This window comes from Pseudonaja textilis, chromosome 2, assembly GCF_049901715.1.
Source record: "Pseudonaja textilis isolate UNSWEBS1 chromosome 2, rPseTex1.2, whole genome shotgun sequence".
Classification (NCBI taxonomy): Eukaryota; Metazoa; Chordata; class Lepidosauria; order Squamata; family Elapidae; genus Pseudonaja; species Pseudonaja textilis.
The window spans coordinates 102575716-102592092 of record NC_141991.1 but is presented as its reverse complement, the minus strand read 5'-3'; the positions used below and the strand labels follow the sequence as shown (position 1 = coordinate 102592092).

At 41.2% G+C, this 16377-nt stretch overlaps 1 protein-coding gene across 1 annotated transcript in view; it reads right to left on the bottom strand.

The window, feature by feature from the left end:
- The window catches only part of LOC113437223 (heparan sulfate glucosamine 3-O-sulfotransferase 3A1), a 92615-nt gene extending 78643 nt beyond the window's left edge, over positions 1 to 13972 (bottom strand). Inside the window, exon 1 of the mRNA XM_026702135.2 lies at positions 12572 to 13972. Coding sequence (XP_026557920.2) covers positions 12572 to 12969 — 398 coding nt within the window. The 5' untranslated portion in view covers positions 12970 to 13972. The remainder of the gene's footprint in view (positions 1 to 12571) is intronic.
- Between the last annotated feature and the right edge of the window lie 2405 nt (positions 13973 to 16377).

Below are 16377 nucleotides of genomic sequence, written 5' to 3'. Positions count from 1 at the left end.
CAGTCATTTTGTAAATCTCAAAATGTAGTCAACACTCAGAAAAAACCAAGTTCTCCCCGTATTCACTTTCTTTTCTTTCATCTGATCAACAGAAATACATTTATTTCCAATACATTTATTTGTGAGCATGCTGATTTGCAAAAACCAAAGATAAAACTTTGACTGTTATACAAAGGAAGTCTTGTTGCCATGGGCGAAAAGGCGACAATATAAATTCAATAAGTAAATAAACAATAAGATTGAGTACTGTTTAAAGAATGTAACAATAAAACTGAACTTTCCAGTCACTTCCTAGTCACTAAGCTGTTATTCTTCTTTGAATTTAAAAGCCTATCTGAGTTGTGGAAGGCAATCTTGTAAGAAGATATTCTTCCCAGTAGCTGCTACTGTAGTTGGATGTTACTATAGTGGCTACATTGGGGAATTAGAAGACACAGTCTAATTATCTACCAAAAGATACAAGGTCCAGGAACAGATGAAAGCAAATACAGGCAGTTGTTAACAGTTCATTTAATGACTGTTCAAAGTTACAATGGCACTGAAAAAAGTAACTTATGACCATTTTTCACACTTACAAACTACCAGCATCCCCATGGACATGTGATCAAAATTCAGACACTTGGCAATTGACTTGTATTTATGACGGTTGCAGTATCCCTGGTTCATGTGATCACCTTTTGCGACCATATGACAAGCAAAGTCAATGGGGAAGCAAGATTCCCTTAACAACCATGTCACTAACTTAACAACTGCACTGATTCACTTAACAACTGTGGCAAGAAAGGATGTAAAATGGGGCAAAATTCACTTAACAAATGTCTCACTCAGCAGCATAAATTTTGGGCTCATTTGTGGTAGTATGTTGAGAACTACCTATTAATGGTTTGTTTGAACCAAGGAATATAGTTGCCATAACCTGACATCATTATTAATTCAAATAACCCCAGAGTTGATAATGGAGTGGAACAATCTTCAGTTAAGCAGTAAAAACATCCAGATGGTTCAGTGGAGAAGCCTTTCTAATCTGAGAGAGAATTTATTCAGGGACCCCTTTGTTTAGAAGAGCCTCTGTGCTTCCTCCCTCTCTCCATTCACAAGAGCTATGCAGTGGCCGCATGTTTATGAATACTGCACTGTATCCGCTTTTTAATATGTTAAGTTAGTATATCAGTACATATATTTTTCCCAGTAGGGGAATAGAATCTGTCATGTCTATTCCTGAATGAACACACGTCCCAAATCAGAGGTGGTATTCAGCAGGTTCTGACCAGTTCTGGAGAACCGGTAGCAGAAATGTTGAGTAGTTCGGAGAATCGGCAAATACCACCTCTGACTGGAGATTTTATAGTATCCTTCCCAGTGGTGGGATTCACATTTTTTTACTGTTGGTTCTGTGGACATGGCTTGGTGGGTGTGGTAGGGGAAGGATAATGTAAAAACTCCAGTCAGAGGGGGTATTTGCTGGTTCTCTGAACTACTCAACATTTCCGCTACCAGTTCTCCAGAACTGGTCAGAACCTGCTGAATATCACCTCTGATCCTTCCCCTGCCATGCTCACAGAACCGGTAGTAAAAAAAAAAATTGAATCCCACCACTGTCCCAAATCATAAGTGTAGAGTTCCATTTGCAATTAAGTATCAAGCTGCATTTCAGGTAAATTTTTATATTAAAAAAGCAAGCTCAGTATGAATACACACATCTGTAGCTATACTTGCTTTAAAACTGTTTTTAAAAAACCTTGCATATTTGCTTACAGCTGTATAGGTATACATTTTAAACCAGATTCCCCGCCCCCCCAAAAAAATTTATGGCGATAGTGGGGGTGTCTTCTGCCAACAACTGAGAGGAAATGTGGATGATCTACTTGCAGGTACCTTCTTTTAACATCAGACCAAGTCAAAAATAAGGTCATGGTATATTAAAGGCCTATCTATAAGGAAAAAAGGTTCTAAATGGATAGAATGCATATATACTGTAATACAACTCAAGAATATGCCGAAACTCAATTGTCCACATTTTTTTTTAAGTATTTTGGGAGGAAAAAAAGTCCTTAAAAAGTAGGTTGATAAGTATAATAGATGATGATGTGATCCATGTTTGAAGCTGATATTTTAGCTAATAAGCAAAATAAAATAAAATAAAAGATCAATGATTATGTTCTCCAGGTGGCCAGAATGAACCCCGTAAGAAGCTCCTACACAGGACAAATAATGAATCTCTTCATAATTTTTTTTCAGACATTTCTTTCATTCCAGTTATCATGTTCCTGAAGAGAGGTACCTAGATACTTATTCTGTAACACCAGGTCCCTGAAAAAGTAATTGTTTAAAAAAATAGCTGAGTCTCCAATTCCCAGGAATCTAATCGCTAAAGCATTAGCATATCGATGTTCCCATACTGAGGTTTCAGGAACAGCATTTTAGAAGGGTAGTGGCATCAAAGTGATCCATACCACATCGAACACAATATGTGGTTATTCCACAGAGGCACACGTTTCTGAGAAATTCATATAACAAATATTGTGCCACTGAGATCCATATCCAATGTGTAGACAAGCTAAGCTAGGACAGGTTACAACATTAAAATAATCAAGTCAAATTTTGCAAATATCAGAGAACCTACCTTAGGCTGTTTTCTCTGTGAGCCATTCTTGATTCTACTGACTTCATGAATGAGTCCTTACAGTTTTCATGGAAGATTTACAGAAGAGATTTCCCTGCCTTCTTCCTAGGGCTGAGAGAGAGTGATTGACCCATAGTCACCCAGCTGGCTTTCATGGAACTTTGAACTCATAGACTGTGCCTTGACCTAACTGGTTCTTACTGTATTTGTACCAACAACCAACCAACAAGATCATGACCAAAAGAAACCTGAATGATGAATAAATGAATGTTTAACCAATAAACCAATGCTCTTGAAAAATACATTTCCCAATGCACTTTCAGATGCAGCCAAAAGCCAGCCTTCACATTTTGTTCCTCTCATACTACAACCTGAAAAGGAACCATATGAAATATGTACATTCCTGATGTGTAGCACTGTTGGTAACAAATTATACCACTTTGTTACACATCTTCTCTCAAAATAAGTTTGATAGCCAATGCTAAAGAAGAATGGAGGTGTACTCTTAACGAAGGATTATTGTCTGAGTTTCCCTTTATTATACAATGGATATAGTGAAACTGCCCACACACTGAAATGCTTTTCAAGATCAATACATCTGTCTAAAAAAATCATAAAAACTTCAAAAAATATTTTTACTAAATGTGTATTTGCTTCTGCATTCTTCAGCTGGCACATTTCTGCAGCTGAATGCAAAAGTTATTTCTTCTCTAAGATATTGCATTGAAGGTAATGAAATATATGCCATGTTTCTTTAGGATCACAAGATAAGCAATTTCACTGAATAGCTGCCAGAAATTATGTCCATGCAGTGTCTCCAGAATCAGGTGTTTATTTTCCAAGTCTAGAAAAAAAGTACTTAAAATATACGTGAAAAGCCACAGAACTTTAAATGTTTCCTTTTTGATCCTCTTTCAAAGCATGTAAAATTGGATAACTGCACAGTTAAGAAAAACCATTCCACAGACAAGCTCAGGTTTCAGGAATAAAAAGTTTTTATTCTCTAAAAATCATCTATTTATCACATTAATCTTACCTCTGTAAGATTAAAGGGACTTAAATTGACAACATTCTCCTATTTTTCATTTAAAGAACCTTCTTTTAGCTAGGTGATAATATCTGCAATCACATTGAATTTAATAGTCCAATTGTGAAGTCCCACTGGACTCAAAAATGCTATCTTCAGAGAAAGAAGATATAGTGCTCCCCATAATTTACTTTATTCTTGCCTTCATCATTGTACATTCTATAACAGAGGTTTAGGGAAAACTGAATGTGAAAAAAGCAAAACTAATACTCATTATTTGCCAATATGCTCACTATCATTCTCTTGTTCTTCCCCAAATGTTGCCCCATTTGTAAAAGCCTGTTTGGGGTCCATTTTCACATTGATATCAGAGAAGGACATTCATATATATCTTTGCACACATTTTTCCTAACTTCACTGAGTTTTCCATCTAATGAAATGTGTTTGTGTGCATATCTTAATATAACTACTCTAGTTCAGTAAGGACCCTTTTTCAATATTCACATTATTTTATATATTTAGGAAACATGAAGAATTCTGAGTTTCACATGCACATGTTTTTGGCTGACCTATTATTTAGTAGATGCAAATTATATATATTTCTATGGGAAAAAATTGTTGCTCGTTTTCATTGGACATACATTCCACCAAGTTTGATTCCCACAGCTAGTAACCCTACAGCTACAACCTTAACGTTCCTGTCCTGACCTTCTAATGTGAAAGATTTCTGATAATAACATGGACCTTTCATTACTAAATGTACACTGATCCCAGCTCAGGAGCCCTTTTGTTTTACTCCTGTGTGTTTGATGGGGAAACAAAACAATTTTTACCATGCAACAAAGACAAATTGCTTGCTGAGTCAACAAGCTATTTTCATATTAACTTGCCAGAGGACACAACTTTATTAACTTCAAATGACAGAAGTACGTGAGAGAAGCATCTGCAAATTGCAAATAAGGCAATTGCCCTATGGCTTTCATGTTTATTTCCTCATTGTGGCTTCTTTTTTTCTTTCCTGGGGAATGAAAAATGGAGCCCATTAACAATATTTGATTGGACTTGATTAAAGCTATCTTTTCAGGTAATTTCTATATCCAAGCCTTATTAATTTTTTAAAAACTCTCCCATTCTGAAAGTGGTTTGTATAAATCAATGACTCAATTGGTCACAACTACAGACTTGCTAGAATCCCAGCTGCAGAAAATGGAAGGAACAGTCCTATTCAGAAAAAGCACTAAGGAGTCAGTAGAGGCTCACTGTGACAGTGGAATGATAGAGAAAGGACTCATTTAAAAAAAAAAAAAGCTGGAAAATCTCTGAGGTACAACTAGAGGAAGGCCTGTCCAAAAGAAGTATTTTCCAACTTTTTTAGTCCTGTAGCCAATGTTAGGAATCTGTCCACCAATTAGTTGGGTTGGCAATATATAAACCAACAATGTATGTTTGTAGCTTTAAGACAAAATCACTGTATTGATTTATGCTATATTCCGATTTGTTGATTATATTACAAATTACCATAAAAGGGAGCTAGAGATCATAGCTTGTTCTCTCTGACATTCTGTCTCTCTCTGACATTCTGTTGCTATCTAAGGTTCTCTGTTGTATTTATGCTGTGCTTATACTTTGATATCTTTGTTTACTGTAAGTGACAAAGGCAACAGGTAAGAAGACTTTGTAATTGGATATTTTTTGGACTGTTAAATGTATATGACCTGGACCGTTTATTGGACTGTGCTATTTCTTAAAGTAAACTTTAACTCAATTTAGTGTATCTGTGTCTGGCTGAATAATTATTCATAACTACTCTCCTAAACATTTCAATATGCATATCCTTGTTTACTCAAGGGTTATTCTGTACATATCATAACAGCCATGCTTTTTCTCAGTGTCTTGTAATGGGGGATTGAGGCCTGAACATTAGCCCATTTCTTTTGGTCTTCCACTCCATGATAACCAATTCCACGTGTGCACTAGCTGTTACCTACTGATCTTTTATCCTAGTTTTCAGTTCCATTCACAGACTGTTCTTCCACTGACTTAGGCCCCATGTCATCTATTTTCTATGTAGGCCAGAAGGGAGGCCTATCTCATGACTATGGTGGGATAATCTGATGGGGAGAAAGGGCTGAAATAGAATAACATACTGTGTTGCTTTCTTTTCCAGTGTTCACGGGAAGAATGCAGTTGACCTACTACAAATTCAAGATACATATATTTCAGTTTTCAGTGTCACCAAATGGATCTTGGAATGGGCATATCCACTGCTAGGCAGGGTACATTTGGTCCATGTAAGTAGACCTAAGTGGGGGTTTACTTACTTACTACAAATTGCAGAAGGTGGAAGCATTTAGATGATCACGGCTTATTTCAAAAAACAAACAAAACCATCAGATAATCCCAGGACCGTAGAATAAATTAGGCAATTGAAACAGCAATGGCTACTGCTTCTGCATTGTTCCCATTGTTCTACTTGGATATTGCTCAGTATCAGTGAGAGAATGTTTATACTTTTGTATGCCCAGAAAGTTGAGTATTGTCTGCTTTTCTAGCATAGGTCAAAGAATCAGGTTTATGCATATGAAACATAAAGCTCTCTCTTCCAGTTAAGGCTCTTTTGCTATGTTCCTGGCTTCTATGGCTGTAAGAGGAAAGATGAAAGTCCTAGGATGTTTCTGCTTCCCATCTGCTAATGTGGTGAAGTAATTAGGGTCCTGCTATTTGGATTTTGCAAGGTGTGCTGAAGATTTGGGAACAGTCTCTCTTTTCTCTCCAGTGTGATTTGTAAATAGAAAATGGGGATATTCTTCCTGGGTAGATTCAAACTTCTACACTTCCATTCTGAGTCCAGAGAACCACCAGGGATTGTCTTTATCAGGGGCATTTATGACAGTTTTGCATCCCACCATCCCACCATGATTTCTTGTCAAAACAGCATTTTCCTCAATGGGCTATAGGTATCCTTTCTCCTGAACTACATGGATCTCAAAACATATGGGCTGGCCTATCCAGTATTAATGTTTTGCTAAAAACAAAACAAGAGGTATGAATAGCTTGAAAAGATGCTTCTGTACTCTGGGAATGGGACTACTAAGGTTGTTGTTGGTCATGTACCTGGTATAGAGTGGAATCAAAGCAGTAAACTGGGACATACACAATTGCACATTCTGTAATTAGTTTTCTGGCAGTTCCAATATCGACAGTGATAGGTAGAAATATGGTCAATAATATCTCCAGAAACACTAAAAACATGATACGTTTTTCCTAGAATTCGTCACTTCCCATCTCAAGCAGAGCATGGATTGAAATCTGCAGCCAGCGTTATGACTTCAGTTCTAAAGTTATCCTTGATCTGCTCTGCTAAACCCACTATTGTGAACCTGTGGATCAAACTGGTTTTAAGTATTTTGTCAAAATAGGCTATATATGAACATATTTGCTGAGTTTACACTGAATTTACACCAGGGGTATCAAACTTGATTTTATTGAGGGCTGCATCAGGGTTGTGTTTAAGCTTGGGGGGTGGGGTGGGCCTGGGCATGGCTAACTCAGTGTCACTTGTTTGGGGGTGCCGGTGATGGCCTGAGAGCTCTGCCAGTGAAAACAGCTCTCGAGCTCCATTTTTGGCTGTGACGACCTCCTGCAACCCTCTGCCACCGAAAATGGAGCTACAGAGGGCTACATGTGCTCTAGAACTCAATTTTCTCTCCCGAGCTCCATTTTCACTGGCAGAGGCACCACGGGCTGGTCCTTCACTGCTTCCAGGATGGCCCTCAGGGCCAGATCTAAGCACCCTGTGGGCTGGATCCGGCCCCCGGGCCTTGAGTTTGACACCCCTGCCTTACACCATGACACAGTGATTTCTTTAAAGAATTACTGCATTAATAAACATAATTGTCTGAGTTTATGTTACATGCTAAATGATAAACTAGGGTTTACTCACTGTGGCTGTTTCAAAATAAATTGTGAATTGCTTAACCATGGTTAACTGAACACATTTTTATTAGCTGCATTCATGCACTACGCTAAGCCAATATCAGATCACCTATCTTATGACTTATCATGGTATGTGAGCCCAGTCATAGCACAACAAAAGTATCAGCTGTCGGAGAAGAAGGCAGTTGTCCAAATCTTTCCCCAAAATGTATGAAAACAAAATCAAGAAAACATTTTGAGCTATGATTTTCATACAATTCTATAAAACACTATAAAAGATAATTCTGTGCAGGTGATGGGAGAATGAGTGAATATACATCCAGGCTACTTGGCATTATTCAGTATTGGCTGCATTCACATATGATACCAAGCCAACATTTCCACCTGCTATGAACAACTCCATTGTTTCCACTTGGCTTCCCCAAAGAAGCTCATTCTGTGGTTTGTTTAGCATGCCATCAAAAGCAGAAAGACTGCAGTGTTACTTCCTAACAAGCTTGTTAGGAAAAGAACAAGCCAGAAGATGTTAAACAAATCATGGAAAGTACCTTACTTCCACAGTTTGTTTAGCCACTCCTTCTTATAGGAGGAGCCCAAGTGACAAACTCCAACCAGTTGCTTAGTCACAGTAAGTCAGAGTTCTGACGGGTTCTTGGTGTCTCTAAGATTTCATTTAATCACAGTGCTTTGATTCAATTATCAGGGATCAGGAAAGCAGTCTAATAATTTGCAGGTAATATGTTTAAGTTGCATGGTGATGTTCCTGAGGACAAGGCAAATTAATCAAGCTTTCATGCAGTTAGTAATTTTTTAAAGTAGTATTCAAATCACTTGTGCCTGTTTAAAAAAAACCCTGGGGGGGAGGAGAAAAATTTTCTAATGCTATCAAAATATTGATTCAAAGCATTCTCGTTTGGCTCAGCATTAACAGGTGCCTAGTTTACATTATCCTTTGTCTTCAAGATATGGATGGAAAATATGTATGTCCATTCCCGGGCAAGTCCAGTAACCTAGACACTATACCAGTCTGCTCTAGCCTAGAACCATCCAGGTGTATTGAAACTAGAATTCCCAGAAGTTAAGGCTACAACTTTCTTGTTCTGTACCACATTATGTCTCACCATCCTGGCACATGCCAGATTTCCCAACATGCAGTTTCTAGAAAGTACAAGGCAGATTGACATTTAGGACAAGAATCTTTTCAACACACACACACAACACAATAACAAGTTTAGGATACCTAAACCACCAGATCATCCCTATGAAACTTTACCTTGTCATTGTCTACGCTACACAATGCACAGAAATAATGGCCATAAGTTATAGTTATCCAGATTTATTTTAATAAAAGACATTGTAACAGTAATACAACCCTAGGACTGTCTACGCAGGCCATCCTTCATAGATGGGATTAAGATGGTCTTTTTCTGCAAATTGCAGAGGATTGGACTGGCTTTGTTGTCCCTTCCAGCCCCATAATCCCATGATCATACTTCCCATGATCCAACCACGGCTTTTGCCAGTGACTAACAGGGCGGTGTAAAAAGTGGATGCAGCCTTATCCTGTATCATATTTTCTTGAAGACAAAGCCAGCCCTGCTAGAATGACAGCAAACAGCACAGTGCCTTGCCTTTGCAGAGCAGGAAGAGTTACAGAGCGAGGATGTACCAATGAGAAAGCACCTGCTGCCACTCTAGGAATTGACACTACAAACTGTCTTTGCAGCTCAGGAGTTGGAGTCAGACATTGATCGGCTCAGCTGCAGGGAAGCTCCTGAAAACTAACACCACTGTGGGGACACAGGAACACAGAGCACAATGTGGATGTCTAGGAGGACAACCTGTGGAGTAAAGTGGAATGGAGTGTTTGTAAGTTGCTGACTCAGAGTGCAGAGAGAAGTTCTGTCTGAACAATCTTAATGAGAAATAAGAGATGGAGACAAGGCTATCCATCTTTTTGTCTTTCAGTGGGATTGCATCACTTCTGCAATTGTAGCCTACAAATGCCTATTCCCAATTATAATACTTTAATTCAGACACGAAATATTGACATGAGTGAGTATAAATTGAAATAAGGAAGAACTATTGGAGAGTGATAAAGCAACTCCTTTACACACATGAAGTTCTAGGTCTCCCTCCATCCCTTCCTCTCTCTCTCTCTCTCTCACACACACACAATCTCAGGCACACCCAGTGTATGAGAGAGGGACAGTCATTTCTATAGAAGGCTGGGAAAAACTGATATTTTAACTCTTTTTACTTAATGTAAAGAAGCCAGAACTGAACTAACTAAACCAACAACAAGGCTTTTTATAAAACAGTTTCCTTGGCTCTTAAGACATCTGGCTCTTCGTAAAACAAACATCTGACTCAACTATCAATTATTGATTGAAAACCATATGTCCCAAACCAAGGAACGTTAACAGTGTTCTGTTTTTACTGAGACAAATGATTAATTTAAATTTTACTGATTTGAATGAAATTTTCTAAACTGGGCTTTACTTTTAATTTTTAGAAAGATAGCTTGGGAAGTAGCAGAAATTTTCTGCAAAGCTCTGTTTTCCTGTCACTCTAATTACTTTAAGACAGCAAACAGAAAATAGCTGAAATATTTACAGGAGAAGAAAGGCATTTAATTGCACTAATTTCTTACCATCTGTCCAAATGTTGTCCAAAGCTTGGGGGGGGGTGGGGAGATCAGGCACATATACTTGGAAAAACACTTAAAATCCTTAAAAAACAGTGAGCCTAAGCTTGAATTTTTAAGTCTAGGAGTAAAAGTCATACCATATAAAACTTTGCTATTCTGTTAATAGGAAGGAAGGAAGGAAGGAAGGAAGGAAGGAAGGAAGGAAGGAAGGAAGGAAGGAAGGAAGGAAGGAAGGAAGGAAGGAAGGAAGGAAGGAAAGAAGGAAAGAAAGAAGGAAAGACGGGTCAGTCACTAACAATATTTTTCTTGTAGAGGACACTGGTTGTATTTCCACAAAACATCTCATGAAATGAAATCCACATTTTAGCTGAGTGCATGATTCAGAAAATTGGTCTAATTGAGCAAACTGTGGGTAATTTGTGGGATGTGTATATAGCCGCTGTTGCTGTAAAGTCAGATTTCTATATTGCCTGCTTCTCAAAATGTAAACATATATGATTAGAATACACATACAGATTTAAAGCATCTTTCTTCTATCTCCTCCCTGAGTGCTAAGCCATTTCATACAGGCACTCATTGTATTGTTGGTGAAAACTTCCTGCACTGAAATTTTGTTTAGTACCTATCTCTTTTTCTGTCTGTTCCCTCTTCATCCCAGTGGAGACCTTGATTGATTCTTTTTGTTGTTCATGCTCATACACCTCTTTCTTTATACTTCTGAAGGAAGATAAGGCTGAAGGCACTTTAGGACACATGCCATGCAAGCTTACTTCCAATGCTGAGGCTGAAAAAGGTCAGATATGAACAGGGTTGATGGCAGGGAAAGTAGATTCATGGAAGGAATGTAGTTTACTTAAGGATTTATTTACTGGAATGGACAAGTCTGCAGGTCAATTTAATTTGTCTGCAATATTTATACAAAAGGATCAGAGTAGGTGAAAGAGCCAAGTTGGCAACCTGAAACCAGTTGGACCACTTCAACTGGTAAAACTTATATTGGAATCTATACAGTTTGTTTCATTTCCAAATACATGCAAAAGGTGTAAATGCGTAAAAAGAAGCAGCTGTTACAATAAAATGAAAAAAGTGCTGGTGCAGGACTTAGAGCAAATCAATGACTTCACACAAGGAATTTTTATTAGTTCTGGGGCTCAAAAACCCAAATCTCCAGTATGGGCACATCAATGAACTAAGAGCCATTGGTTGAAGAGTTCACAGACAAGAATATGGTTGGTATTCAGGGTTAGAGAAAGAAAGATCTAAATATATTCTACATAAATGAATCTAATTCATTCAATAGAGTAAAATAAACATTGTCTTCCTTTCTCTTCCTGTAGAATATCATGAACTGAATAGCAGGCTTGAAATGAGAGGTTTGGGGTAAATGTTGCAAAGAATTTCCTCTTCTAATATTTTATAAAGGTGCTGGCTAGTTAGGAAGGCAAAGGTGAGTTTAAGAACGAGTACCAGTGGTAGGGGGCAGTTACTGCTTAGGGGGCAGAAGACAAGAGGACAAAGAGAATTTGAGGGAGTTGAACTCAAGGAATGAATGTTATGAATGGTGTTATATGTGGACTTTTTTTTGGGGGGGGGGTAGAAATCAAGGTCCTCAACTGGACCTTGATAATTGGGATGATTTTTTTTTCTTCCCTTGATATCCTACATGGATAAGAGATCATCCCAATCCAGAGGCTGCCCTGGAACTACAGGAAAGAAGGCTTACAGATTTAATAGCCCTACAAGGAAAAAGGAGGTGATGGATATGCAAAATAGGAGGGAGCCAGGTTTAAGAGGCAGGTTTAAGAGGCAGTTTGGATTACTTGAGAATACATCCCATAAGAGTCCCAAAGACACATAGACAAACCTAGAGATCCAGATGGCTTTTTCTCCCTGAATATTTCAATCCAGGAACACATACCTACATTTCTGAATGAGCCCAAGGATACTTCGCACATGCTCAGAAACAACCACACTCCCAACACTTCACCCTTGGCTCCCTCGGCATGCTTGGTTTGGCATACCAAGAAGGCAACAATACCAGGGTGTACAAGTTTAGTCTGGGTATTAATTTGAGAGAGTTGAAGAGAATTCCTCCCAGACGGGTATCCCGGCTTCTTCTTCTCTCAACTGGATGCGCAAGGCAGGCTGTCAACGAAGCTCTAAATTTAGAGCTAGGAAACTCAGGCAAGTCAAAGGGAGCCCGCTGGTTTCCCGGTGACTTTCCCAAGCTCTCCGACCCACTCGGGAAGGGAGAGGAAGGGCCGCGCCCGACACATCTAAGGAGGCTGCCCTGCCCTGCTGGCGCCATTCAAGAGCAGAGGAGCCACGTACATACCGGTACCAGGCGAGTCCCCGTCCGTAGTTGCGATCGAAGAAGTGCGGTTCGGCGCCCGCCGCCCTCACATCCGGATGCACCCGCAGAAACTCGAGCAGCGCTCGGGTGCCGCCCTTCTTCACGCCGATGATCACCGCTTGCGGCAGCCGCTTGTTGCCTTCTCCCCCCGGCTGGGCTTGCAGTAAGGGATCCCGGGGCGTGCCGGCCGTCTCTTCGCCCTGAGCCAGGGGAATCGGGGCCGGATCCCGGGTGAGGACGCGCGCTGCCCCCGCTAAGCAATAGCTGGCGTAGAGAGACATGAGCACGGAGCCCAGAACCAGCAGCAGCTTCCGCAAGGCGCGGCGGGGCAGGGGCTCGGGGCCAGACGAGGAGGCGGGGGGCGTCCCTCCCCGGGCCATGCTAGGCGGGCCCCCGCGCAGGGGCCATCGCCCCCCTCCTCTCAGCCGCTTTGCACTCGGCGGGGAGCGGACAGCCCCATGGACGGGCGATCTGGACCCGGACCCGTCACCGTAAAGGATGGCGAGGAGAGCTATAGGCGCTCCCCCTCCTCCTCCTCCAACGGGGAGTGGGGTTCACAGGCGCCTCATTCCAGCGCGCTAGCGGGAAGCCGGGGGCTTCTGCTCCAAAGGCGTAAGGGACGGGAGGGAAGGGAAGGAGAAAGGCTGCCGTTCGGGGATGAAGCAAGGGCCCGGCAGCGACGGCAGCATCCCGCCCCAGCCTACTGGGGAGGGTCTCGGTAGGGTCGAGTTGGCCGTCGGGAAACTAAGCCAAGCTAGCCAAGAAAGCAACGCATCTAAGCGCTGGTAAAATGGGCGGCCGCCTTCCAAACTGCCCTTCTGCCTTGCCTGAAAATGCAGCCAGGCGGAGGAGATCCCGGGAAGTTAAGAAGCTGCTGGATCCGGAGAAGCCGGCGGAACGCACTTCGCTACCCGGGCGAGGATCTCCAGCTGATACATCTCCTCCCGCCTCCGGACTAGCTAGCTAGGCGGAGATCTGGGCTGCCGGGGTGATCTCTGCATTCTTGAACGGCAGTCCAGGGTGGGATGGGATTGAGCACAGGTTTGGTCCTCTTGTCTCCAGGACCAGTGCTGGCGGAACTTTCTGGATTTCGGCGGAAGGAAGAACCCGACGGAAAGACTCAACAGCGGTCGGTTCCAAGGAAGCCAGCAGAAGCTGCCCTGCTGTCCCAAAGCGGTTCCTCCGCAAAGGTGGAGTGGTACGGTGGAAAGAAGTCCTCACCTGGCGCGAACGGCTGGGCAGACTGGCGGAAAGTCTATCGCAAGCGTTCGCCTGTCACCTTCCTGGTGGGATTCTCTCTTCTCGCCTGCTCTGGCGGCTGCCACACGTGGAGCTCTCGATTGTAGCTCAAACTTCTCCGAATGGCAAACATTCCCCCCCCCCCGCCACCTCCGGGCTGTTAAAACGACGTGCCCAGGAACCAATAAGAGTTTGTGAAAAGAGAATGGGGCGGATCTGCCTTTCTGAGGGGATTCTGAATGGAGGCGGGGACAGAACTAATCAGGACAAGCCCCTTCGCCAGGTTCCGGAGTTTCTGCGTCTGCGGTTCAGAATTAGGGAGGTTTCGTTACGGTTGAATGTCGCTTCGGTGAAGCTCTCTGGATCTTCTTGTGCAGCCTCTCTCTGTCTCTCTCTCTCTCTCTCTCTCTCTCTTTCACACACACACACACACACACACACACACACACACAAAATTTGCACAGATGTTTGCTGGGATAGAAACACTGGGCGCCCCGCATCTTTGAGGGTGAATCCCATTTCAGAGATGGGAAGCGGTGTGGGTGCCGGCTTAGGATAAAGCTGGCTCTGAGTCTGATGGTCCGTCAAACTGTTTAGAAGAGGCGGAGGGGCAAGCAAAGCCTCTGAGTGGCTTTGCTGCCTAGTAGACTCGTGTGCTGGAACCTTCTTTGAGGTTGACTAAATGCAGCGATGAGAAAAAAAGTTTTTACTTCTGGTGGCTGCTGAGAAGAGCATTCTTTGCTCCCCGCTTGCCAGACAGGAATGCAATCTTGTTAAAAATTACCCTGATCTACACACATCTAATAAAGGTCCTCCTTTAATGTTGGCCACTTGAGGGGACATATGGAGAGTCAAGAAAAATTAAAGTCTACTGTCTTGAAAGAAAGAAAAATAAAACCAGTGAGAAATGATCACAGCCAGCAGGAATATTTAAAGGAAGTATACAACACAGTTCCACAGCAAAGTAACCACAAGTATTTAGAATCAAAACCGGGCCCACAAGATTTTTTTAATTGTTTTTCCAGGTTAGGATTATACAGAACTTCCAGGCAAGGGGTCCTGTCTCTTTAACATTTTGTGTGGTACCAGATGGTGGTAAGTCAACAGGGAAAGCTTTTTGCATCTTGGCTAAAGGCCTATCGTAGAACAGCCCATCCAGAAAGACAAAATAGCAATGGGCACTTCGACACAGTTTGCACTGCAGATGGAAGCAGATGCTTATGTGTAAACAGTGACACAAAACATTTCACACATTTTCCCCCAAAGCGGTGTTGTATTTCAGGCTGAAAATAAAAATCTGCAAATGTATGTATGACATACGTGTGTGTGTGTGTGTGTGTGTGTGTGTGTGTGTGTGTGTGTGTTTGTGTGTGTGTGTGTGTGTACACTTCACGCTTGGCTCCCTCAGCATTTTTCATGTATATATGTATACATACATACATATATGTGTGTGTTTGTATATCTATATCTATATCTATTTCTATCTCTGTCTGCCTGTCTGTCTGTCTGTCTGTATGTATGTATTCATGATATTTTTACAAGCAGTTCATTGAAGATTCCCTGCACATATCAGGATTTCATTCTTAATCTCTGCAACAGAGTAGCATTTATTAGAGCTGACTCCATTTTCTTAATCTTTTCTCCAACAATCTTTTGCATAAATTGGTCACATCCAAAATAATTATAAGATTATATTTATAAAAACGTGTAAAAAATACAGAGAAATCATTGCACCTATGAGGCAGTTCCTATACCGGTACAGGCACACTCATACACTCAATCTTTAATTTTTCTCATTATTCCACTATTCTTCTTGGAGATTGAATGATCTATTATGTTTAACTGAATTTTACATTCAGACTTCTGGTATTAAGTGTATCAAAGCCTACAGGAAGGTCACTTGAAATGGTTCTAATAATTTCTGGAATATTAGACAAATTATGTTTATGAAACTTTTTACTCAGTTTCTCTCATGTTTCCTTGCAATTTAAATTTAGCCATGAAGCAGGCTTTTTATCAGCTTAAAAAATATCAACAGATGACATATCTTCTACTCCTTAATAAACAAGTCCAAAGGAGGCCTTGTCAAAGTCCAGCAGATGTCAATGGGAGACTTAAGCATGTGCCTACAGTCAAGATTGCAGAGGTCTATCTCCTTAGAAGAACATTTCATTGTTATCAGTTCCAGATACAAAGATCCAGAGGGAACCCCTGATTATATTTTTCTCCAATGAAGTGCACTACTCCCTCCAAAATTCTGCTTTCAAGTTCAGTTTCTCAATCTTGGTTTATGTTTCTCCACTGCACACCTCAAATACCACCTCAGCTTCCAAATGGTGTCCTTGAAACAGGCCAGAAAAGGAAGTGATACAATACTCTAAACCTTTTGACAATCTTCTCCATTCTACTCCAATGCCGGTATGGTTCACACAATTGTTAAATAGCATGTAGGACAAGATAGAATTCTCCGGAACATCCTGTTGTGGTTCACTGGCAGCAGGTGCAGATGGCTGAGGTCTCGGAGAGTGAGGACTCAGATGAGGGGCCTG